The 25,530-nt window shown below is 47.0% G+C and overlaps 1 protein-coding gene and 1 long non-coding RNA gene across 2 annotated transcripts in view; one reads left to right on the forward strand and one right to left on the reverse strand.

Annotated features, from left to right (window-relative positions):
• The first annotated feature begins 19,081 nt into the window (after positions 1-19,081).
• Positions 19,082-25,530, forward strand: part of LOC146598969 (uncharacterized) — a 28,395-nt gene continuing 21,946 nt past the window's right edge. Inside the window, exons 1-2 of the long non-coding RNA XR_014895127.1 lie at positions 19,082-19,208; positions 21,506-21,608. This is a non-coding gene — a long non-coding RNA (uncharacterized LOC146598969). The remainder of the gene's footprint in view (positions 19,209-21,505; positions 21,609-25,530) is intronic.
• CDK15 (cyclin dependent kinase 15) overlaps positions 22,390-25,530 on the reverse strand; it is a 38,687-nt gene continuing 35,546 nt past the window's right edge. Inside the window, exons 12-13 of the mRNA XM_085299312.1 lie at positions 25,158-25,295; positions 22,390-22,412 (exon numbers count right to left, since the gene is read on the reverse strand). Of these exons, the coding sequence (XP_085155438.1) occupies positions 25,186-25,295 (110 nt within the window). The 3' untranslated portion in view covers positions 22,390-22,412; positions 25,158-25,185. The remainder of the gene's footprint in view (positions 22,413-25,157; positions 25,296-25,530) is intronic.

The following is a 25,530-nucleotide window of genomic DNA, read 5'->3' on the forward strand; positions in this document are numbered from 1 at the left end:
TCAGTCCTGCCCCTCTGGGTAAGGGCTGGGAGTGCACACTGGGCCTCTCTGTTAATAGCTGGGAAGAAATTCAAGTGCTCAGCACCACCTCCAACACAGGCAGCCCCTCAGTCGGTGGAAGAAGGCGTGAGTTTCTCAACTGTAATGAGCTTGTTTTTCCATGAGATTGCTGTAATAAGCTGTAATGAGCAAAGAGCTGCAGGATACAGAGTGAGTGGGTGCTGGAACGGCAGATGAAATTCCATGTCGATAAACGYGGGAGTAATGTGGGGGAAAGCAGTGATAAGTGGATGTGTACGTACATTAGCTGTTACCACCCAGAAGGGAGATCTGGAGCCATCCTGGGGGGAAAACTGTGCAGCAGCAGTCAAACTGGAGGTGGGGAGAAGGAATGGTTAGGAAAGGAGCCGGCAGCAAAACAGAAAACATCGTTATACTACTGTATAAATCTACGGTGCATATGTGTCTTGAATGCTGCATGCAGTCCTGATCCTCTAGAGAGCCTATAGCAGAATGAGAAGTGTGGCAGTGCTGGCAGGAGTCCTGCGGTGTGACAGAGGGGGCTCTGGCCRAGAGCAGAGGCCGGGACAAAGCTGGGAGCAACCACATGGTGAAATATCGGAGAGAGGAGTGAGAAGCAGATAGGCAACAGGCATGAAGTGACTTTCTTATGAAGAGAGGCTAAACAGTCTAGGGCTCTTCAGCTCGGGAAGGTGGCAGCTGTGAAGGGGTTATGCGAGAGATCTATCAAGTCGTAAAGTGCACAGAGGTGTGCAGGAAATGATTATTTGCTATTTCTTATAGCATGGGAACAAGGGGGCATCAAACAAAACTATCAGGCGAAAGTTTTAAAGGAAAATGAAAAGAATTTCTTTTTTCGTCAACGTGTCACCAAACCTGGAACTTGTTGCCACAGGATGCAATCAGTGATGTGATTATAGACCAGTTCAAAAGGGTTTGTAAAACTCATGGAAGTCCAAAAAAGGCTGCTAAACTCAGGGATACAGATGCAAGCTCTAGCTYGGGAAGTTTTTAAGCCCCTGCCTGTAGGAACTTGGAAGATGCTCCATTCTGCTCCTGCTCTGTGTTTTGCCCTAAGCCTCCACATTGGCTGCTGCCAGGTAGGTTGCAAAACAAGATGGACTTTAAATCCAAGCCAGGTATGGCAGAGGTTATGTTGCAGTCTGGCTGTGGCTAGATCAGCACAGACTCGGCTTCCTCCAGGAACCAAGACCACACCTAGCAATTAATGTGCTCGCTCCTGTAACTGATGCTCTTTCATCACCATGCTACTCCAAGGAGGAGCTGGCTGTTCAGGAGTACGTGAGATTAATTCTCCTGACGGAGAATTGTCCAACCCTTTCCTTTAAGGGAGCAGTCACAAGTAGACAGGGCTTTGTTCTGCATCACTAACTGCTTTAGGTCATCCCCAGAGATGGATTTAAAGCAAAACCTCTTGAACCCTCTTGAACTTTAGGAAACTCATTCCCAGATTTTCCGTCTGGCTCAAAGGCTCTGCAAGGGGCTCAGATTCAAACACCTCTGAACTGTGGGGAAGTCTGGAGCCAGATCCACAGCTGTAGCTCGAGGCCATCTTGAGCTTTTCATGTCAGCTTTCTTTGAGAGTGCCGGCTCCGTTCTGCGCCGTGTGGCTGGGCCACAGGCCTTGTGCCAGATAGAGCGAGAGGAATTCCTCTCACACTGCTCGCGCAGAAAATTTACCTTCAGGTAAACTATGTTGAGAAGGCTTCATTATATTGGGCAGCTGCTTACTGCCCTGAGAAGTGTGAGGAGGCCTGCTTTTCTGCTTTTGCAGGACTTTCATCTCCCCTCTCTTTCGGGAAGAGTAGGTATAACGGCATTTAAAGCTCTGCCSTGTAATTGTCATGAGGTTTCTCTCCCATGGTTCCTGTTTGCGAGCAGAAATAAATTAAGCACTCAGATAAGCCCCCTCTCTCTCCCTTCTCCCGGTACCCAGTGTGATGAGAAAACCGCTGAGAAACAACCACAATTAATGATGAGGTCGCATTTAGTTCAGCACCGTCGGCTGGTTAATTGGCTGATTCTATTACCGCTCCCCTTATCTGCGTGCCAACGTAGCTTCTAACAAGCTGCTCGCTGCGTAATTAATCCTGTCCAGGGTTTAGATCCTGAAGCTGGGTCTGCTTTAAAGAGCCATGGCACTACCTAGCACTGCCTCTGCTCACAGGGCTGCCGCGTCCGAAGCTTCTTGAAGAGCCCGACTGTGGGTCCGGCTGGCGAGGGGACCCGCAGAGTCGCTGCTGTCCTGGAGGGAAGCCGTCCTTTCGTTCCGTGAGGAGAATCCGGACCCTGCACTCACTTTCCTCTTTGTGCTTAATGCTGCTTGGCARATTGGCAGCGAGGCAGTGCCATGAGAAGTCAAAACTTCTTTTATGCAAATGCAGATCATTTTAATGAACAAAACCATAATGAGATCTAATGATCTTTGCTAAAAAAGCGGTAATAATAAGCTTAGAAAGTAACTGAACGGAGACCTGATCAACAGAAGGAAAGTGCAAGGGGGAACGAAGATGGAGAATCCGGGGTTATAAGCTAGACCCCGGCTTGGTGGGAGGGGACAGCCTGAGGCTTTGAGCACTGTGAGGAGCAGACTCGGGCAGACCAGGGAACAGGCAGCTGCTTTGCCAGGGATGTCTTGTGTAGCTCTTGTGCCTCCTGCTGCAGGCTACCCGGGCAGGCTCTTTGGGGTGAAATGTCTGCTTTTATCTTCTGGTGAAGGGACAAGGCAGAGATGCAATTTTATGTACCCTGACCTAAAATGTCCTTTCTGGTTTTCTCAGATGACATGTTCCCAAGGAGGCATTCACCCCAGCCTGCCCCGAGCTGCAGTGTGGTGCATGCCAAAAAGCCAACATGAGATATGCACAAAGTGATTTATGCAATAAAATTAAAACTTGGTGGAGGTGAATGACTGGAAACGTTCATTTGTGTAGCCTCAGACTGCTGATTTCTCATGGAAATACTTTTTAGAATGAGTGTGTGGAAAGTAGGTCGCTTTGGGATGAATAATGTCCTTGGAAGCAGGAACATTGGAAATGCACATGGAGAAGGAATAGTTGCCAGGATTAGCAGAGATGCTGGGATTTAGGCAACTGGATGCTTTAAACCATGGGGGAAAAAGATGGGTACTTGCATTTATACCACCCATTCTCAATCTACTCTGCTCATTCATTTCTGGGAGGAGATTGGTTAACTCCAGCTTTTCTCCTGGAAAACTTTCCATTGCCACCAGTGTCCTCTCTCTGTCCTTGCTTTAACTTGCATCAGTCAGAGGTGAAAGTAGCTCAGCTGTTGTTAACAAAGACCCAAATGATCTGTGCTTATGAAAGGTGGAAAAAAGGAAGCGTTCTCAGAGATAGCGTCTCAGGATGTAAATCAAATAGGACTTAATGAGATGAACTTTGAGTTGTTCCTCAGAACCTGTTTGCAGCTTGGCCCACAAATAACGTGCTCCTCATGAACTCAGGGATCTCTGTGTGAGCTCTCTGAATAGAGCTGGGTTTGCATCAGCTGTGGCTCCTTGGGGACTTGTGGATGACCCCACACAGAGTGCCAGGCAGGGACCTAATTTGGAGCAGACTTTGGAACAGAAAGGAAAGGCCTCCACCTCCTAGCCAAACAGGGCATGAAAGGCTTTTTATAGCTGTGTTGCATGGCCCACCGTGAGCCAGTGAGGACATTAAAGAACTTCCTAATTGTGAAGGTCTGTTGTAGTGCACATGCATGCTTATCTTCCATAAAACAGGGACACAAAAATCCTCAGCAATCCGTCACTTGGACATTGGTCTGCAAACTTGTCTGCTCCTATCAATTCAGACAGGTGAGACAAATGCACAAGGGGTTCSGGATAGTGGAAGAGACATACTGGTGATGAGAAGGGAGCGCTTTCAGAAGTGGTGCCCTGGAGGAGGTGGGGAAGGCTTTTTGGCTTGAAAGTGGGAGACTGTGCAGGGGAGGAGAAATCAGCATGATAATGAAGAGCAGACAGGACACAAAGGGAGCCAGAGAGCAGGAAGGGGAAGGCCAGGAATAGGGCATGGGGTCAGCAGTTGAAGTCTTGAGGAGGAAGAATAGATGGGTGGGAGAGGGGGCAGAATGTGACACTCGAAATGAAGTAGTGGAAGCTGACTTTAGGAGTGAGGTTTGAAGCAGGAAGCGGGCCGAGATGAAATTACATGGCAGCGATGAAAGGAAAGATGGACATGTATCACCTGTTCAGTTCATTCTGTTCATGATCAGTCGCAGAGGAAAAGCTATTCCTTAAGCACCTCAGCAATCCTCCATTAAGAGAGCAACCGAGTTAAGAAGAAGATGCCCTTCAGCACTTCTGACCAAGAGAAGTAGTGCCTAGTTCTCTTCTTTCTGGGAGGCTACTGGGAAGCAGGACAGCTCACTAAAGAATTAGATGGTTTTTGCTTTGTGATTTCTCGGGTTTCCTTTTGGCCTGGAGAGTTGTTTCCCTGAGTTCTGTCCTGCTGCAGAGTTTAGCTAACAGGCACCCTTGGCGTACCTGCTCCTTCCGGGGACTCGGAGGTCTGCAAGCCCCCAGCTCTCTTCTGTGGCCCAGCCCCTCAGTGCAGGGCTCCTGCGGCCGCAGCGGGCAGGGGCTCTTCCGGGAGAACCTTGCCCTGTTATTTTTGCTGGCTACCAGCTCCTACACAGTGATTTTCAGCAGCATTGGTACATGGATTGGGAGGGGACTCTTGCATTTCTGACKGATACAGCTATGCCGCTTTGCATCTGAAAGGAGTTACAGCTGCACGGGGGATCTTCCCATTTCCTCCAATTTGGGGGCCGAGAATTTGTGGGGCTGAACAGATTTAAAGAAAATTATCTTAAGAAGGCAARAGGCACTCCAATATGTCAAAAAACAGACAGGGACTATTGATGTATTTGGTGCTGGACTATTGAYGTATTTGGTGCTGTGCTTTCAAACTGCTGGGAGCCACTTCCATCTGTCTTTTGTTTTTCCTTCCTCCAGAAGTAGGTACTAAGTACCGTCTGATTTACTTAGAAAGAATGAAGCCATGACTGTTGAAGGGAAACTCCAATGCAATTCAGGTCATCCTAGCTTCAATGGATAAGATACCTGAAGGCTTTGATATTATTACTGAGAATATTAGGAGGCTTTAAACACAGCATTTAGAACCCGGGAAATTGTCCTGTCTGAGTGATAATAAGGTTGATGCATTTTCCTGAGAGTATCAAGACAGAAGTTAGGAGTTTGTTCATTATTATTTTAATAATTTAGCATCCAAACCAGGGTAACTTTCCAAAGGTATTGATGAGAAATCATGTTGGTTTTCCTCTGCAACTACCTTGCCCACAAGCATCTTGAATATCAAATGCAATCTGTTGAAACAGATAGTTTCTGATATAGTTCTGATGTTCTGCCAGAAGGGCATWCATGTATATCCAATATACAAAACTTGTTTCTTTATTCTTCAGGAAGCCAGTATTACTCAATCCAATTTTCCTTGAAAGGCAAGAATTTTAAAGAGCCAGGCTCATATATTTCTGATAYCATCCATGGAAGATAGCATTTCTAACCATTGCTCAAATCCATTTTTTGTACCTGTGAATATGCTGTGGCTTTTTCTTTGCCTGRGGATTTTTTTCCTAGTGAACTTAGCAAACATGCAGTTACTGTCCGTCTGTTTATGCTGTGGAAGATCTGAAATCTATTGATTTGCTTGTACATTGTAATTAATGTACACATATTTAATGCATATCCTGTGCTGCCTTGTGAATGCCAGAGAGGTTCCTAACTATCTCAGACTGGATCATTTGTGTTCTGCAGCACAGAGCACGTATGTCCCACCAGCAGGAAGATCTGTCCGACCTCTTCTGCTTGCCTCTTTCCATGCGTTTGTTCTGTGCATCCTTTCTGGGACACTCTAAATGTGCTGGTATGGACATAACTTTTTGTTACCAAAATCGTAATGCTATCACTGGTCCTACTTAGATGTGCTGATATTAATTTGCCCCATATCRGTAAAAACGTATTTTCCTCCCATAAGGAAGGTTCTGCCAAAGTAAATGGGCTTTATGACTGTGTTCGTGCCGGGAAGGAGGAAGGGATGGGAGAGGGGAGAGATGTGTTGCTTTAGCTCCACTGGTCTAGTTAAAGTAGCACCATTTTTGTGTGTAGACAAGCGCTTAGGAAATGTGCAGGTCTTAGTCTGGGGGACAGGACTTTAAAGCAGTCATTGAAGTCTAGTGTCAGTTTTCAAGGCTGAAGAATATTATTTTATTTAGGCTTCCAGACTTGCCTTGCTCCAGGAATGCACTTAGGTTGTTTTTAAAGCAAACATGAAATCAATAGCCTGGTGTTCTGCTCTGCTATTTCTTGCCAGAGTCTAAGGACCACACATGGGTTTTCTCTCCTCTTCGTCACACTGCCAGGCAGGCGCTTGGATAACGCAGGGCAGCTTTTGTGGCTGAATGCGGAGAGCTTCCAAATGGCCAAACAAGCATCGGACATCTGGGCAGTTTCTGCTGCGAGGGATTTTCCGTCAGGCTCCCCTCTRGATATGACTGTGAAAGGACTAACTCACACCCTCCTCTCACAAACTTTATCCAGCCTCTGACCTCAGTGGGAGTAAAGCTCAAGTAGCAGCTTGTGAGCGTGCCTCACCGTTAGTACCGTTGCTGGTGGAACCGAGGACTGCGGTTTGCATTTCGTCCCTGGCGAATGCCGGCACGGAGAGCAGTGGGGAGCTGTGCCTTCCCGCACACCGCCCTGGCGATGTGCCTCAGCTCGGSCTTGCCCAGATCCTCCAGCTCAGGTACCTCCACCCGGGGCTGAGGCGCTGAGCCCCTCTTAGCAGGGGCTTCACTTACAGCAGCRGACGCTAAAAGCTGCTCAACGAAGAATCAACCTGAAACTCGGCCTCCAAGGAGCTGCCATGGTCAGGCAGTAAATAGCGACCTCTCGCCAACTGCTGACCTTTCCTGAACTAGTGACCCGGAGGCGATTGCTCCTTAGGTCCCACCAGAGCCCTCCAGCCAGACCAGCTCCTCTCCTTCCCTGTGACACTGAAACCAAACAGTGTGGTACCAAGGCAGATCTCCAGCTAAAAAATGTAGCACACATTAGCAGAGAAGAGAAACACAGGCTGAAATTGGAAGTGACCATTTCATGTTTGATGTTATTCAGAGGAGCCTGTTCTTCATTTAGGACATTAATAGTTGTAACAGAAGCTGTAATATTTCAACAACAGTGGTGATTAGGAGCAAAGAGGCAGCTAATCTCCATCTAAAAAGAGCTAACTAGCCCGTCCTTTAGCCCCCACCACACTGCCACATTTAAATACCATGAATATTCACTGCTTGGCACCCAGCTGGCAGCTGAGCTGTTTTGACACAAAAACCTTCAAACTCAAAGAGTTTTTAATCAGTCTGCAAGAGAGAGAAGAAGAAAGTGRGAGAAAGAAGTAGGAATAGAGAAAATGAATCAATGAGTTCAACAGAGAGGGGGGTATCAGCATCCAGTTAACCCCTTCCCTGCCCTGCCACCGCGAGCATAACCTCTCTGCAGCTGCGTGGCCCTCACCCAGCCTGCAGGCGATGGAGAAGGGGTGCCCCATGGCAGCGGGGTGCCTGGTCCTGGGTGCCCCGTCCCACCCCATTGCCCACGCTTAGCATGCATCCCCTCGTGCTGCCTTTGCTCGAGTTTCCTTGTGCAGGGCTTTTTTTCCTCTCATTCTCGGCTGTGTTTGTGCTTTTATTACAGACAGCACAGTTTCATTCACAATATGTGATGTGCTTTAGAAATAGCCAGGCTTTGCCTGCAAAGAGTTTTCATCTTAGAAAGATGGTTGGCAGTGTTAACAGCTGTCCTCTCCAATATCTTTGAGTCTCAGAGTTGCCTATAGCCCAGACCAACTCCCTAGCTTCAGTTTTTGAAAAATTCATTGCAGCAAGATGAACTGTGCAGCTGCAATGGCAGAAAATTTTACCTTGTCCTGGAGGCAAGAGCCCCACAATACTCCAAAGACCCAAGTTCCATCATCACTGCGGGTTTGGGCACTAGCAGATCATCCAGCAGTCTTCATTTAAACTGAATTATTGCTGGGCACACAACCGCGTTTCTGTCAAACCAGCTAGAGCGCACAACCCAGAGTTTATGCAGCTTTGTGCTTGTATGTCAGCTTTGGACTGGCTGTGGTAGACAGCCTATACCTGATGTGGCAGGAAAGTAGGCTGGGATAGGCAGGTGACACCTGAGCTCCCGTAACACTTTGCYGTGTAAAACTAACCTGTCTACATTTTCTAAATGGGTTTAGCTTGATGGAGTGAGTTTATGCTGGATCTGTGCTTCATGTCGTACGGCTGTGGCATTTTTGATCTAATGATGGGAACCACAAAGTCAGATTTGTTTTATGATTAAAGCACAGCCTACGTCTTGAAATTTGTGGCCCAGACTCCAGACCTCAATTGTATGTGGGGAACCTACACTTGCGCCTCAGCTGCCTGGGTGTCCAGAGTGCTACAAGGCACTTCTGTAACCCACTGTGTGTTCAGGGAGTCTGTCATGTGCTTAAACTACACATAGAGCTGTCTCGTCTGCCTTCAGGGTCKTTAACACCAAGATGCACCTCAAAACCCAATATCCCTGTTCTCATAAGAGAAAGCCATTGCCTCCCGTATCAGTGAGCAGTCACACATCAAATGCAGAAGTGACACAGAGAGATCAGGGATGGATTTAGGCAGGTTATTTTGGCCATTGCAAAAAATTCAGGAGGGGCTAAATGCAAGGCAGTGTTGTGCAGACCTTCACAGGCCGGCCAATCCTGCAGGGGGCCATTGCAGAAGGAAGTGAGAAGGCAGTTGCTGGAAATGCAGGTGAAAAAAAAAATAAGCAAGTAACACCGGCGGATCAAAAAGTGGGTAGTTGCATCTTATTGGCAGTGTAATAAAAGAAGACCTGCTGAGTGAAGAAAAAGAAGCAGAGTTAGAGAGGAGCTTGAAGGCACATTTACATGGAGCAGTGGAGAGAAGTGGAAGGATTCAGAGGATAAAGAGCAACACAGTGGCACTGCTGAGTGAGTCAGAGCTAAAATACTCTGATTTGTCTGAACTGGAGGTGGAGCATTATGGATGTCAAGGCGAGACCACATGGAGCTTGGGAACAGGTTTTCCTTGTGTGGGTTCCCCAAATCTGAAGTGAGCKTAAGATTTATTAGGAGTTACTGAAGCTGTGGTGACTTCTACTGAATGCAGACTGGGACTCCTCTGGGAGAAAGAAGCAGAAAGATTTGGGTTCCACATTCTGCTCTCAGGATCCTCTGATGCTCTCCAGACTCAGAGATCTCCCCCAGCATTTTAAGTTTTACAGGCATACACACAATAGCCAAATGTGCTTTGTAATCTATTCCCAGGCCGCAGCCAAAGTGGCGTTTGCATAGATTGGTACTTAGGCTATTCAAGTTGATAATTATTTTGAACGGAATACTCCCCATGAAGCATGCCTGGAACYGCATCAAACCCCGCGTGCCGCGGGAGGCACATCCATCAGCTGCACTTCCAGGATGTATTCTGGAAAGGCTCACAGCTGGATAAGAGGATCCATTTTCCTATATACTTACATGAGAAAATAGTATGCRTTTTTCTACAGTCTCTTCTTGCCAACATCTGGTTACTACTTACAACGAATTTACACAGTTTCTCTAAATTATATCTGGGCATACTTCCTTTGCCTGTGGAAAAAATTTGGGAATCTAATCTTCCAGCACAAAAACAAGGTGTTCCAGTTAATGAGGATCTTGAAGCCCCTGAGGACGTGTATTTGGAATGTCTTAAAGGGGGTGGATCAGAAATATTTTAGCTTGACATTCACCTACAGAGTTTTCTGTTGCCTGACTCCATCGTATTTACATATAGGTAACAGAACTGTTCTTTATTAGGTGAGGAAAGTCCAGGTTGAGCAGCAAGTAGCACCGGTAGTTGAGTTGGTAGCACTCACTCGCCTGAGTAAGCGCTCTCCCCAGCACGTTGAGGAGATCAGGGTGTCGTGGTGATATTTTTTTTGTGGGGGGAGGGTGTTCGGATGAAACACAAAGCAGAAGCTGTGGCCATCTGTGGTCATTAAAATTCCATGACGCCTTTTGGTACTGAGACGGATGGTGCTAAAACTAGCCCGCTTGGAGCACCGCAGCCGAGGCTCGCRCAGCCGGCCGAGAGCCTAACTGTGAGCTTTACTGGGGGCGTGTGGGGCGCAGGCCCTCCCTGCCAGCCCGGAGCCACCAACCCCAGAGCCCGGAGCAGTGTAGCTGCACCCCTGTGTCCCCGACCCATGCTGAGGATCACCGAGCTCAGTCCACCGTGGGCAGCATGCTAACAACACAGCCCTGCTCCTGCCCCCTGGGCTGCTGTCATTCACTGCTGCCATGGACCTGGAGAAGTCTATTTGCCGCAAGCCCTGAGGATCCCCGGCGAGAGCTGCACGGTGAGACCAGCATGGTGCACCAAGGCTGCTCTGCGAAATAGYGTGTGTCCAGCTTCTGTTGTATGTTGGATCACATCCCTGTGGAGACATCTAAGCCTGGGGTGAAAGTAAACACGTGCAGAAAACGTAGTCTGCATCCTGCCTTGGAGGAGCAGAACGGGGCTGTGCTTGCAGGGTCCTTTACTGACTGACAGCTTGCACACCTGGTCCTGGTCCCTCGCTCCTGTCCCCGAACGGCCCCGCTGTGCAGTGACCCAGACGAGGAGCCAAGCCAGCTGGAAAATAAACATTTTTCCCCCCAAGCTGCTTTTCAGCTGGATCAGTTCTGTGCTCCCGTTGCACATGGGCCGCACAAGGAGCCGTGCTGGCACAGCGGAAGGCGCAGACAGCACGCAGCAGAGCGGGGGGAGGCCAAGGGCGGCAGGATTGCCTAAGCTGGCAGAAGCAGCCCCGCTTTTAAAAGCGTAACCCCTGGCTGGTAGGCCAGGCTGCCCCGGGCGCTCTCCTCGGGCGTCACGGCTGGCCTGCAGCTTTCCCAGAGGGACGCAGGGAGGACTCGAGGGCAAGGGGCTCTCYGAGAAGGGCTCTCCGCGAGGCAGCAGCAGCGTCAGCGGACGGGGGGCAGAGCTGCTTGCCGGGGCTGCGCCCCCCGCGCGGCCCTGTCTGGAGCCTGCCGAGGCGCCCGGCGCGGAGGCGGCCGCCCGGGCTCCCGACCGCCGTTGCTGTCAGTGGCTGCTGGATTTCGTCCTCCTAAGCTCTGCTTCCCGGGCAGCACGTGATCCTCCGGAGCGTGCTCTGGCTTGTGTAGCGAGTGGGTTAACACTGCAAAATGGTCTTTTTATGGAACCTCCTGGCAACGTAGAAAACTTTTCCATTGCCAGGGTGTTCTTTTTATCCAACAGTTTGTTCTCAGAAAGCAACCCCTTCAAACAGATTTTCTCTATTAAGGGGCTTCAGCTGTATTTGTTGTTTTTTGAGCTTATTCGGTGTGCTGTAAACTGCGTAACACTGTCCTACACTAGATTTGTCTGAGGGAACAGAAGCGTGTACTGCTGTGATTCTGCCTGCTGTGGGAGCTCCTTGAAAGCCACATGTCACATTCAAAGAGTAATCTCTGTTTACAAACACACGAACACCCATACTGAACACTTCCAACAGCCACAGAATTCAAATCCTGTCGTTTTTCTTCTCTAGCCACCTGCTCTGCATCCAGCCAGAGCAAGAGAACTTGGACAGGATCATCTCCTTTATTTAGATGAGGGGAAAAATGCTACTGTCTGCAGAGGGCTGGATTTAACTTCCCGACTGGGGCCTCTCCTCTGTAAATTCATGGAGACAGAAAAACACCAACTGCTAGCAAGATAACCCAGTTGCCTTTCTCTCTCACTCTGAGGAAGACTCATCACACACCTTCCCCCCATGCCATGCTGGTTTTCAGTCTGGCTAGAACTTCTCCCAGCCACCAGACCCCCGGCAAGATCCATATCAAAGCTTCAGCCCCCCAGGGTTCATTAGAAGGCATTTATTTCTGCATATTCGGGGCGGCGGGGGAGGGGGGCAGAGGAGGCAGATAACTTTATTCACAATGCAAATAGGCTGCCCTTACTCTCAACCCTCCCTTCAAACTGGGAGACATTAAAAAAACATAAGCTCTTCTAAAATAATAAATACATTAATTCTGCTGGTTGTTATATTGCTGGTGCTGCTAGAAAAGTGCCCTGAGATTGTCTTATGGCAAAAAACAGTGACATTTGTTAGCTCTGCTCTTGCCCTTGCTCCCTGAAATGCCGCTGATAGTTCAGCTGAGTAGGCTGAACCCCTGTTACAGCRCTTGGCTCGTTTAAGAGAAGTCGTTAGCAGGTAGTTTTGCACAACAGGGCTAGGATGCTTCAAGGGATGAGGGGAAGTAAAGCCAATTTTCTCAGCAAATTCGAAGTGCTGGTCTGTGATTTGCTAATGGGGAGCAGTGAGTTATTAAGCTCATCACAGCGCAGCATCCTGCTCCCCTTGTCCAGAGGGAGCCAGCTATTAATAAATCAGAACCCAGTGCTAAGCTACGGGGATAAAAGGATCTACATTAATATGAAAATATTAATATCTGGAAGAGCAGATTATCATCTAAATGGGTTAGAATGAGATAGCGCCATTGTTTAGAAGAAATGGCTTGCTTCAAATCTTATTACGGTTGTAATCATACTCGCAAGGAAAGATATCTTCAGACCCTTGAAGGTACTTTGGATGCKTGGTAAATGCTGAGACCATGCTGGGGGGTTCACACATCTGCCCAAGACTTGCCTTTCCTCCTCAGCGTCAGCTGGAGGATTAACCTGAACAAAGCAAGGACCGTGGATACAACCAAACGGGCTGCTCTGCTGTTCTTTCTGAAGGGTCTGCGGCTCCCGGAGGCCTTGCTCTCCTCATTAAAGTGTGCATTGCCCGCAGAGACACCAGTGACTGGCGACAAGCTTCTCTGATCCACTTCCCTCTGAAACTTTATCCAGAGCCACGGGGGAGGCGGGTGGGAATCTGTGAGACAAGGCTATGTTCTCGCCCCTCGCTCCCACAAACCGACGGGAACTGCCGTCGCAGCGCCTGCCGTGACGGGAAGGAGCAGGACGAGGGAGCTCCCATTCAAGGGACGTTTCTGCCCAGGCCCAGGCCAGGCCCCGTGGTGGCACTTGCTGGGGGCACCTCCTCCRCAGTTGCCAGAGGCACTGCCTGGTACGGAGCAGGCGAGTGCTCRCTGCTCCCAGCGTGGTGCCCTCCAGGCCGGGTCTTTTCTTCCCTGGTTGTAACTCAAGCAGAATTTGTCCCCAGCGGTGAGTGTGGTGCTGCCTGGCACACGCAGGCAACTCCCTGAAAGCATGGGGACCGCTAGCAACCTGTCCATATTCATCCATCGTGCCCAGGTGACAACCACCCTGTCGCTGCAGTCCAGGCAGCTGCTCTCTCGAGTTTCTCTCCGTCATCCCCAAAGAGTTTATAGTCCTTAGGGGGCTTCCTCCGTCAGTCCCCAGGGCGTTCCCATCAGTCTGCTCGTGGGAGCCCCCTGGCCCCTCTGACACAGCCCGAGCCTGGGGCCTCGCAGCTGTCTCGACCCTTGTCTCCCAGCTCCTTCCATGCAGGATCTCAAGAACCCTGTTCAGGGGTCGTAGAATCCTTTCATCCTTTCATCGTTTTCATCTTCTTTACACTTTAGTTCCAGTCAACATACAAAATGGTCCGAAACACAGCAGCCATTCCTGATGAGAAGTTTGAAGCCAAAGTTAGATTGCAGCGTTCAGAGCTGTTCTTTTCTTTCGGCACCCGTGAAACTTCCAGCCTCGATTATCAAATAGCCAACCTTTCCAGCACATCCTTCCGGAGAGTGCACGGTCAGGCCGTCTTTGAGCTAATACTTCTTTCATCACAGACGTGGGGAGATCTGAACCTCACAAACAGAGTTTGGTACAGGCAAACTACTGCCCAACTGCTTAGGGAAGGCTGGTGAGTAATGTTTAATCTACTCAAGACATGAAGGACCTTTCATAATGCATGGTTTTGATTTTCACAAATATTGAGACTATCCTCTGCATTAATGATAGAGTGGATTAAACATGCCCCATTTTGCTAAATAATGCCCCCTCCAGAGTTCCACTGGGACCAAAGCAGATCTAGCATTTAAACGAAAGAAATCCCTGTTTAGCGTGTGGAAGTCTCTGGAGAGGCTGCAGTTCTACATTGCAGCTGTGAAATACAGCATCTTCTCTGTTGCTTATCAGAGATCTGTGCTTCTCCTGGGAAGATTTTGCCCAAAGGATTCAGCTCTTGCTGAATTTTCGGCTGGATTTTGTTTGTTTATTTTTAATTTCTTCTTAAATAACTGAAGCCAACAAACTTAAAAAATGCTCTAAATCTATCAACTTGAGTTAAGCCCTTAAAATAAAATTTAAAAAAATAATTCCTCCAGGCTGTAAAGTTGTATTTCAAGACTTAATCTAAAATGGATTTAAATGACTGAAATTCTAAACTTTGAATGGAGTTTAATTGAAAAGAATCACTGTTGTTTTTTTTTTCCTCCTGTGATACTACACCTGTGTCACCCAACTAAGTTTCATGGCATCTGATCTATCTGAATTTTAAAATGGCTCGTATCAGTGTCAAACATGCACATGTGTGTACAGTGCTGCTCTTCTGATCTTTGTACCCCCTTTGCAGTGGCAGGGCATGCAGGTACGTGAGGAGCAAGTTGCCCAGGGCTGGCTCTGCCGCCTCGCCTCTCTGTCTGCAGTCCCCCATGAGGCTATTCCAACGGGTGCTTTCTCCTGGTCTGTGCTCTCCTCTTTCTTTATGTCTATACWGATTTATACTTTCAGTCATGCAAAAAACTAGGACAGAGATGGAGTCAGATATTTTGCGTCCAGAACAACCTCTGTTTTCTTCTAAGTTTTCTTCTATGCCGAAAGGCAGAATTTTAATATGATGCTATTTACACTCTGTAGGTGGTGTCAGGCTTTGAATGCAGCTAGATGCCCCTCAGCTTCAGGGGTGCTCCAAGGAAGTGGATTAGTTGGGCTCTAATGCCAATCCATACTCCAGTTTATAAAGAGGGATGGTAGAGAACGCACAGCTACAATCTATTCAGGGAATTTGCTAATATTAGAACCCAGGGGAAAAGCTCTGTTTACCTCATAGAAATCTGTTTGCTGAAAATATCAACTCAATAGGCAAATTTCGTAGCCTCAGTATCTTAGCAGAGCAGACATTACAGATGAGAATGGCCTTAAAACCTTTAAAACCTTTCCATTCCTAATGCAGATTTGTTCTGCCCAGTACAGAGGTGTAGGTCAACATCTTTTTCTAGCAGCTTTGTAATACCTGGACAACTGCAGCATGTGAAACACTTGGCTGCCCACAACTGTAACGAAGTCTAAAAGTGAAAACCCCAAAGGGAACGCTCCTCAAGGAGCCAGTCCTCTGCAAAAGGCTCGTGCAGAACTCCACAGGTATCGGATGGAGATCTTCCAGGACTTGTCACCAGCAAAGACGTTTGTCCGGGAAAGAGAGTCATCTGCATATTTTAAATGAAATCTCTTTACTTTGGAGAGAGCTAATGATTAAATATCTACAGGTATAGGTCCCACAGGTCATCATCTGGCATGCTGCTGAATGTTGGTAACATACGGAGCTGTTACACGAAGCGTAYGGCCAAGACTGGAGAGCCTTTAGTTTCTGCTCATTTCTGGTGGCTATCCAGGGAATATGGTATTTATCGAGGAGGGCAGTGAGTGGGAACAACCCCATAACATGGAGTGGAGTCAGACATTTGTATCTGTGTGCAAGCTATTGCAGAGCGTATCATGGCTGTTGCCTTTGAATAACTTTGCTACCTGCCTCAATACCCTGGAAAAGACTTTGAGGTGTTAAACAGAGAACAATCAATCCTATTAGCAGGAAATAATCCTCTAAGAATTAAATGTAGAAAAAAAGTTATGCTTTTCCTAGCATGTTAGTTGTTCATATAGTCTCAAATTCAGAAGTTGCTGCATTTGAAGAGCTTATCTGGAACTATTCAAGGAAAATGGAATTTGTCCTGCGGTGGGGYTAAAGGGGTGGAATCTGATTTGGCTTTAAAAGATCTTGCCTACAAAGGTTTGCTGTAATGGTWCATATCTCCAAAAGATGTATTTCATCTTCAGAGCTGGCTGAATGTCTTGCCGTGGCACAGCAGCATCACTGTACTGTGTGTTCCTAAGGCAATGCCAAACCCAGACCCTGGCTCTGACCACAAGCCTCCGGATGCCGTGACGCGCTGCTCGCGCCGGCTGGGTGCAGAGCTGCGAGCAGGAGCAAAGCAAAACCCAGGGCTGGATCCAGCCCCAGAGCCGCTGTTCTCCCACTGCTGGGAGCACGAGTTTTACCCTGCTAGTCTGCCTAGGAAGGAATGGGACTGTGTTGGTTTTCTTYCAGACTTCGTGTACTTTGCCTCGTTATAAGCTCCAGCGTGCAGTGTCCTTTGCGCGCGTTATCTCCCAGCCTCCCTCTCGGGCAGCCCTGCGGTGCCGGAGGGATACTGCTGTTACTGCTCCGAGCTGAGAGGACAGGCAAAACCTAACTGTTTTCCTGCTTGGGGTTTCAGACAGCTTCTGCCTGCAGGAAGGAGATGTGTTGAGAAGGTGTGAGAGAAAACAGTGAAAAGGGAGAAAATCAGGGAATGAACAAAAAGGGAGGGGGGAAAAAAGTACAGCAAGGAAGCTAGAGACAAACTTCAAGTTGTGGCTTATTTCTCACCCAGGCTCTAATTAGGAAGCCTCTTAGGGAACTGTGAAGCTGTCAGGCTGCCAAATGTCAGCGTGTTTATCAGAGATCAGGCAAGTCTTCTGTCTGCAGCGGTTACAGTTTGGTACCGTGGCCCTCCGGGTCCCCTCCCGCCTGCGGGACTGGCGCAGGAGGGGGCTCCGAGACGAAGCGCAGGGCTCTTCCCTTCCCTTCCCTTACAAATCCCAACCCAACCCCTTTCCTGAGATCTGGCCTCCTCATTCTGGTTCAGCGCAGCGAGGGTTAATCGCGGCGCTGGGAGCCGCTTCAGCCTAGGTGCCTCGGTGACTCAGATTCCCAGGGAAATCCCCCGGCTTATCTGATGGAGCCTCTTAGTCTGCTAATTGAATAAGCTCCTATTAAAAGTGCCGTGGTTTTTAATGGCTGCTAGCAGAGGGCCCGATGCTGGCCGGCTCTTCGCCGGCCGGTGCTGGAGGTCGAGCCSTGGCCCTGGTCTCACCAGCGCTGGCCAGCAGCTGGAGCGCAGCAGCGCGCCGAGGCCCMGAGGCGCTCCGGCCTGCGCCCGGCTCCGCAGCGAAGGCGTGAGCCTGCCCGCTTGCCAGCTCTAAGCGACCTTCCGATCTGACATCAGACCTTCTGCTGAAATGAGCCAAACCGCTGCGAAAGGCGATACAGAGGAGGCTCGGAAGGGTGGCCTTTTCACAGGGGGAGAGCCCCTCCGAGGGACGCCGCCGCGTGGCCCTTGCAGGACGGCTGTCAGGGCTCCGTGCGCGGTCATGGCTCCACGTATCTAACACGCGAGCCAAACAATCTTCTCAGTCGTGAACCTCCCCGGTGTTGAAATCARGCTGATCTGTTGATTCTGCGTATAAAGCGTTGCCTGCATCTGCATAGAAAATGCTGCGTATGTGTCTGCATGTGCACACTGAAACCTTACCGATAATTAAAATTATGTGCATTATATCTGTGTCTCTTGTCCTTTACGGGAAATGACTTTGAGAAGATATTTGCCTAATAGGAAAAGAAAAAATGTGATTACTATTTAAAGTGAACTTAGCTGGATTCCAGGATGCTTAGGAACGAGAGCACAGCAGAGCTCTGGCTGCAGCCGGGCCTCGGCCAGCCCCGTGACTGGCTTTAGCTTGCTGGCGTGGTCCTGTGACCACATTTGTGTTCTTTGTCTCACCTGAAACTCCCCCGATTGCCCCAAGCTGATGCGACAGCAGGACCATGAAACATTGTCTCATATAAGGAGATTCGGGTTTTTTGTTTTTTGKTTTTTTGCTAACTGGAAATGAGATCTGGCCAACCTCACCACCACCTACCTCCACACCCACTCAGTTCCTCTGTGTCCCTTTTGTTTGCCTCCTGTGAAAGTTGCCCTTAAAATGCAGGAGATTCTTTAGAAAGTCCCAGGAATTTGCACTGACACTGAGCTGCTGCTTTAAAAGTTTCCGCAGCAGTCCGTAAGTGCTGGGTTTTCACACAGTCACAGTAGTGAAGTGTCAGAAAGCTCAAGCTCCTGTTAGCAGAAGCAGAGTCTAAAAAACATTTTTCAGCCTCTTTTCTATTCCCCATTCCTGAGTTGTCAGATGCTGTGACACGGCTCCATCACTCCACGACTAGCAGTCCCAACAAACACAAGATGATTTCCAACTGGCAAACACGCTGTTTACTTTCCAGAAAAATTGCACTTTCCGATCTGACAGCTGATCAAGGGATCTCCTGCTGCTGTCAGCATGAAGAACTGTTTAAACACAGGGATGGAAGTTTAAACATTTTCTCATTATCACAGAATAAAAAAAAATTAAAAAAGAATAAAAAAATGAAGGCATTGAGAGTGTGCGACCACCTGCTGGGAGCGTAATGAAGCGGCGTCACAGGACCAGCCGGCGAGGACTTTTATCTCTGCCCCAGTATCATTACCRAGGTGACACCTGTCACATGACCCGCGTCAGGGCTTTCATCTGTGCTCCCCAAATGCAGGTCTGGGCTGGGGGGGGATTTTGTTGGTGCTTTTTTTCCCCTTTAAAGAACATTGGCCCACTTGTGCCATTACAGACAGGGTTTTGCTGGGATGTAAAGCCCTCTGATTTTTTTCTTCTTAGATACACAGTCTGGCCAACAAACTTGCTCTGGGCTGAAGTAAAACAGAGAATCTTGGCCTGGGAAAAAAGTTATTTCATTTACTTCAAGATGTTTTTAAAGCAAATATTTAAGTCTGCTGTTAAGCTCTCTTTACCTAAAAGAGGATGTTCTCTAAAGTAGAGTTTCTCCAAAATCATCTCATATTTCTTTTCTTTTCTTTTCTTTTTTTTTTTTTAGGTGGTGAGAAGAAAGAGTTTGATGAGCCTTAAGAACAAAGATCTCCATTTACATGCACTTCATAAACTCTCACCTGCTTTACCAATGCATCCTACTCCTGCCAAAAGAAAGTCTTCTCTAGGAGGAAGGAAAGGTCAGTCCTGGGTTTCTCTGCCAATGTCTGGGATTTTTTGTGAGGTCCTCAGCAGCAAACACCTAGCATTTCAGATGGGCCCACATACAAATAGCAGTAGTTAGCATTTACTCACCAGGACCAATTCTGTCATTACCTCAAAAGGGAATATCRAACACCCAGATGTGTCATGGGATGATTGCCTACAACAGCTAGATGTGGGCAGGCAGTTGGAGATAACAGAGCACGAATTTCATGGTCTTTCCCTGCTCCTCCTTTCCCCTTCCACACTCAGCCATGCATGAAGTTTAGTATTTGTCTAACCCCTTCATAAGCTGATTCAGTTCACTAAAGCAATGGAAAGCTAACTCAGGAAAACAGTGAATAGTGTTCCACCTGTTTAGTGAGTTAAATTTAGCTATTCAAGGGCTTAGACAAATCCAAAGAGCAAAAGAGGGAAACACTGCAAAGCTGTAAGCAGAAACGGGGAAGCAAGACCACTTTTTGGGTGGCAGTAAGTTGGTACATGGACTCAGATCTCACAGACTCCCCTTTCAGGTATCCTCTTCCCTTTTCCCTTCAGAACAAAAAGTTCAGGGAGGCTCTTTAATGGAATGGATCATTGTAACCTGCRAACTGGGAAGGTTTCCCTCTATTCAGCCTAAGATTTCACCCTGAAATCTACTACCAGTTAGTCCCTTTAAGYGCTTCTTTTTATCTTCTCTTCCTGACTCATTATGGCACCACATCTGGTCTTCCTGACAGCTGGTGCCCCTGAGACTGGGCAGGTCAGGGGGTGGAAAATATACTGATAGCAGCACTCCTGATATAAGTAGTGTGGGAGAGGAGTGGTTCTGGGGCAATTTCTCTCTGTCATCAGGCATATTTAAGGCACTGGACCTCCAATATTGGGTTAAAGATTAGAAGGGTGTTGGTTTGCAGCATATCTTTTCGCCAGGGTCTTCCTGGCTTTCTGACTCTCAAGGCAGAGTGGTAGGAGGTATCATTTGGCCCTTTGGCAATTTAGCATAAGAGCTTTGGCCATTATGGGATAGCAGCTATGTAAAATAGCAGAGCCATTCTCTCCCTCTGCTGCTCCAGGRCAGAAGAAATTTACAACTGATGTCCTGGTAGACACCGGGAGGAAAGTGATTCCGTTCCCATCATTAGATCCCTCACTGCCTATGCATAACCAGCCTGTTTCTTTAACATATCTTGAGCATTTAGTGGCTCCCAATTAGGAGCAGACATCCAGCCATAATCATTCCATGACAGATATTAGAGATCTTGCTTCTTCACTGCATTTAGTCCAGCCATCTCCAAGAATGCAAAAAGAATGCAGAATACTCCTGTCCCAACCTGGGCATCGTTCACAGCCTTTTTGGACATGTAAATAACAATGCAGAGTAACTCAGAAGTGGACAGCTATCTCTTGTCTATGCAGCTGGTAATCCACTTTAGAAAAGCTCCTTATTTCTATAGGGTTTTTTTGAAGCTTTTGCAATGCAACAGCCAGTGCCAATGTGCTTAATAACTGTTGATTTTCTTCAAAAGAAGTCCTTTTCTCTCAACTAATAACCTTGAACATCGGAAGTTAGCACAGAGATACATGTCTAAGTAGAACTCCATAGGCTCTAATCTGATCCTGCTTATGCCGCTGTGAAATCATTGCAGTATTATTCTAGATTCATTGTGGAGCAAATGAAATGCAGAAGATCGTAATATTAAGACAAAGATCTCTCCAATATTGCAAAAGAAAATGAAGCATTCACACTCACTTGGAGAGAGTTTGGTCTCCAGAAGGTCTGGGTCCAGACAACCAGAGGTGGGAAAGACTCTGGGACACAGCTTGCCTTTTTGCCAAAGCAGAGAACTTTAAGGACTGTGACACAACATAGAACATAACATTGTCTTCTTAACTGAGAAGTCCCTACAGCTAGTCTATACCCTCTTTTCCTCTGTAATTATGGCTGTAACAAGGGGAAAGGGGAATGTAAACAGTTGTGTTGTTTCCTGACCAGATCTTCTGTGGCTGATTAACCTTCAATGGACTGGGATGGGAAGATGTGGGCAGAGATGTACCTCCAGACACCAAAATGTCTTCCTCTAGCTCTTTCTACGACTGCCACCAATTTCTCTGGTGTTTCCCCACAGCTCCATCACTGGTTTTGTTCTGATACCTCAATGCTCTGCATAGTTCTTGCTCAGAAAAGTTCTCCCAGTCTTGCCAGTGACACTACTTAGATGAGTAAGATGTATTCAAGAAGGTCTGCATGCCTGCCGCTTGACTATTTCTTTGTCTTCTTTTTTCCTCTCAGAACTACTATGAAGTTACACTGAATCTTCCTGTTTCTGATGTTCCAGAGGGGAGGAAAAGACATCTCAGATAACTGAAACCAAGCAGACTAGAATATGAACACAGTAAGTACTTGCTAATTATTATATTATTGTTATTGCATTATTACTTCCATTTCACAGGAAGAATCCTGTGAAAAATTTCAGAGTACTTGTAGCTGGAAAAAAAACTCTCGGTGACTCATCTATGTATCCAGATCAGTACTCACCTCAGACTAGTTTTCCTTCTCATAGCCTGTCAGCAACCCTGAGATTAAGGGGATTAGAACACCCTGGAAATTCAGTGCGCCAGTGCTCTCTGCAACAGCTGGAGCTGTTGCAAAAATGGCCTGTGCTTAGTTCATCTTAATTCTTTGCCATCTCCCCTCTGCTCATCAACACCTGCACACATTTGGGACCCAGTATAAGACCCCTGAATTCAGCTCTAAGCAACCAGTCTGCAATGCACATGTCTAATGCTCTGCTGGTGTGGAACCAGTATGCTGGTAATCCTGTTAGTAATGGCAGAAGCTCTCTCTAGGAAATTTTAACAAATAGTCTTAAACAATTCCTTTTGTTGACAACTTTATCCAAGAAACCATCTTCCCTGGAAACTTCACTCAACTTTTGACTAATCCCCTCCTTCCCTCAGGAGCTCTTTTGTTGAAGGAGATTGTAGGCAAACCCCAGGAATGACAGGTCTCTGTAAGCCTTGGATCAGCCTCTACATTCTTTCAATTGTCAGTCCCCATCTGTCCTGTTTGTACATCGATCTTCTGGTCCAGGGATCTCTCTATTAAGTGACACATGGCCGAGCTTATTCTGCAGGACCAATGTCCAGACTGTGCTGTTACATCTTCGTTGTCAAGTCAATCTTTCTGACATTGCTTTCTGAAAAACAAAAGGCAGGACAGCTGCACAGTTTTGTTCTCTTCCACTGAAAGGTGACTTCTAAAACTAAAGCTCCCTGGATCAGACTCTGTCCTTGTTTTATAACCATAAAGATTTTACTTCATTTTATCAATCTCGAGATATTTCAAAGGCCGATGGTGCAATGGAGGGGAGAATCTTCCCCTCTTACAAAGGAATTAAGTTAGGATAAAAATCCATGACCTAAATCCCTGAATCAAACAGAAAAATAAAYCCTAATTCCAAATATTCTGCAGGGCTAGTGACTTCAGTTACTTTGCTAGCTAACAGATGGTTTAAAACAAGCTCTAATCTTTCTGTAGATCCAACTACAGTTAGCTAGTACAGTAGCACATACATATAAGGGGCACTGCACTGTTTATCTGCATTTTGAGAGACAGCATGAGAAAGGAAGCAGATTCCACTGATCCATTGGTTCCTCCTCAGCAGGTAGAAGGAAGGAGGTTAAACAGAGTGGAAAATGGATGGAGTGTTGGAATGGAGTGTATATCACCCTGGGATAGACATCTGGCTCTATCTGTTCCCTTCCTGAAATCAGGAGAACAAGAGGGAGACTGTGATGATGTTCTGTCTCTTGCTGTGTGGCTTCAGGCCCATGGATTCATGGTTGAGCCTGGTGTGTTTAGTTTTTTTTGGTTTTGTCTATTTTTGTAACGTAATTCAGGTTGGCCACTGAAAGAAGCCTGGCCAATTTCATTATATTCCCAGGAAATTCCATTCTCTCCTGTGCCAGCGTGAGGCTGTTGTGCTTTAGATGCCTATCTACCTCTGATTAGATTTGAAAAAGCACACAGAACCCCCTGCTTTCTGTTGCTAGCCTATTAAAATGACAAAGAAATTCCTGTTACATTTATAACCTTGCTTGCATGTCTGAATCCAGATGCCTGTCTTTAAAAAAAAAAAAAAAAAGAAGAAGAAGAAGAAGAAGAAGAAGAAGAATCCAAATACCCTCACTTACAGAATGTCTTCCTGTAATTAACCATGGAAGAAAACTTGAGTCGACATTTAAGCTGGTTTAATATGTTCTGTAAGCAGCTTAGAAAAAAGGGGCCACAATTTTTTGGAAGCCAGGTTAATATAAAACCCAGTAATTTACGAGTTTCCTACTATTTTCATGATTTCACTATTTTAAATTATGTCTTTGTGAAATATTCACAAAATCAGGTAAAACTGGCCAAATGAGTGCCCTCCTTGAGTGAGTCGTCCCAGAAGCCTTAGTGGAACAGACAACCACATGCTTGTTGGCAGGATTAGTTCCTCTCTCATCACACAGAGGGAACAGCCGTGGTGTCTGCACTTAGCTGAGCAGGCGAACGACTTCAGGCTGCCTCCAAAATCCAACCTGGCCACGAGACTGAAAATATCAGGTCTTCTCGAAAGGACTCGGGGCTGTCTTGTCTGCCTGCTGTTGTCTCTGTGACAAGGWCAGATGGGATAGAGTGAGGCTGTGAGATCAGGCACCGAGTGTTGCGACCTGATCCTATAGCAGGTGTGTGCCATCCGCATGYCTTTGAAAACACCAAGGGGTAGCTGAGGTTGGTCTTGCTGCCCCAGCTATGTTGCTCTCCGCTTGGCAGACAATGGAGAGAGTCAAGCTAACTTGGCATCAAGATCAGCTTCCAGATCTGCCCTGCAGCAGGGACCCAGCCAATGACACTGACAGGACACATGCTGCTAACAAATGCACCAAGTAAACAAAGAGAGGGCATGAATAAAAAGATATTTTCCTGTAATTTCTTTCAATAACAGTGTTTTTAGGAGATCTTTTGGTAATGGAGGTCTTCTGTAACAAAAGAAGGAAATCAAGAATATTGATGCTAGAATATCATTTTAAAGTATCTCTTGCTAAAATGCAAATACAATAAGACCAAGGATGTTATGAAATAATCAGATTTTTCCTAGCTCTGCTCAGGTTTTGGCATGTGCATAGGAGGCAGATTTTACTGTAACATTAGGCCAATCTAACACAAAACAGCTCCATTTCCTGCAGTTAGGCCAGTGTTATGGAGATATAGTTGAAAACAGAACATGACCTGTGGCAGGGTAACCCAAATTATATCAGAAACGCCCAGTGTCTGCTTCAAACAACAACATTTGGAGCCCTACAGAAAAAAGTCTCCAGTGACAATCTCCAGTTTGCAGATCAGTGGCTCACTAAAGCAGGATGTTATGACACAGGACAAACCCAAGAAAGGAGAAGCTATGGCTTCATCCCTCCAACGGAGGACTGTACGTATTGCCACAAGGTCTATTGTGACTAGGCCCCCTTCAGATGAGTTGGGCTCTTTGTCAGCTCTGGTACTTCAGTGAGAAAATTCTGCTGTGTGTGAAATCAGTAAAAGTAAGCTATAAAATGTGAATTTAACCRACATGAACAAAAGCAAACAAAGCAATCTGGTCAGCTTAAGCAAGGCAGAAATGAAACTGTATTTTAAATGGAGAGGCATCAGAGGAAAGGGCACTGGTCTGACAATTAGGAATATGATAAAATAACTCCCCCCTGCAATGATACCACTGTCCRCTGTGCACTGGGGGCTATTGGCTTACTCTTCTTTCTAAATGTGGGAGAATTTCCCAGTTTGCCCACAGCCTGGGATATGGTGATCCAGCCCTGCGTACCTGTTCTGTTCTCCCACCTTTAATGTGCAAGGAATTCACGTGCTCAGGTAATGGTGTCAGCTTTGATAGCAGCAACCATATGCTTACCAAAGAGGCATTTGACCATTCCTGGTTTCTACCAAAACTTGCTTGAACTTCCTGAGAGATGGCCTTTCTGGTAAGAAGCAAACAGGTCACAGATTTCAGGTTGCAACCTCACTGCTGGGACTGTGAGCACTGACTGTCCTGTGGAGAAACCAAGTTAAAGAAAGAGCTGCAAAATGGTCCTTTTCCTTCACTATACTACTTTCCTAATACTCTTCTGTGACATTACCCACCATATAAACTAATTTGGGATCTTATTTCTCAAATTCCACTCCCTCTGATTCTTTTGGAAGAGGATTTCTTTAATCTAGGCTCCCTTCTCTAGAAATCTAATCTATGGTTTCTTTTCTTTCTCCTTTTTCTTGGAGCAACCAGC

Source organism: Rhea americana, unplaced genomic scaffold (assembly GCF_003343005.1).
Source record: "Rhea americana isolate MKP2758 unplaced genomic scaffold, rheAme1 scaffold_15, whole genome shotgun sequence".
NCBI lineage: Eukaryota > Metazoa > Chordata > Aves > Rheiformes > Rheidae > Rhea > Rhea americana.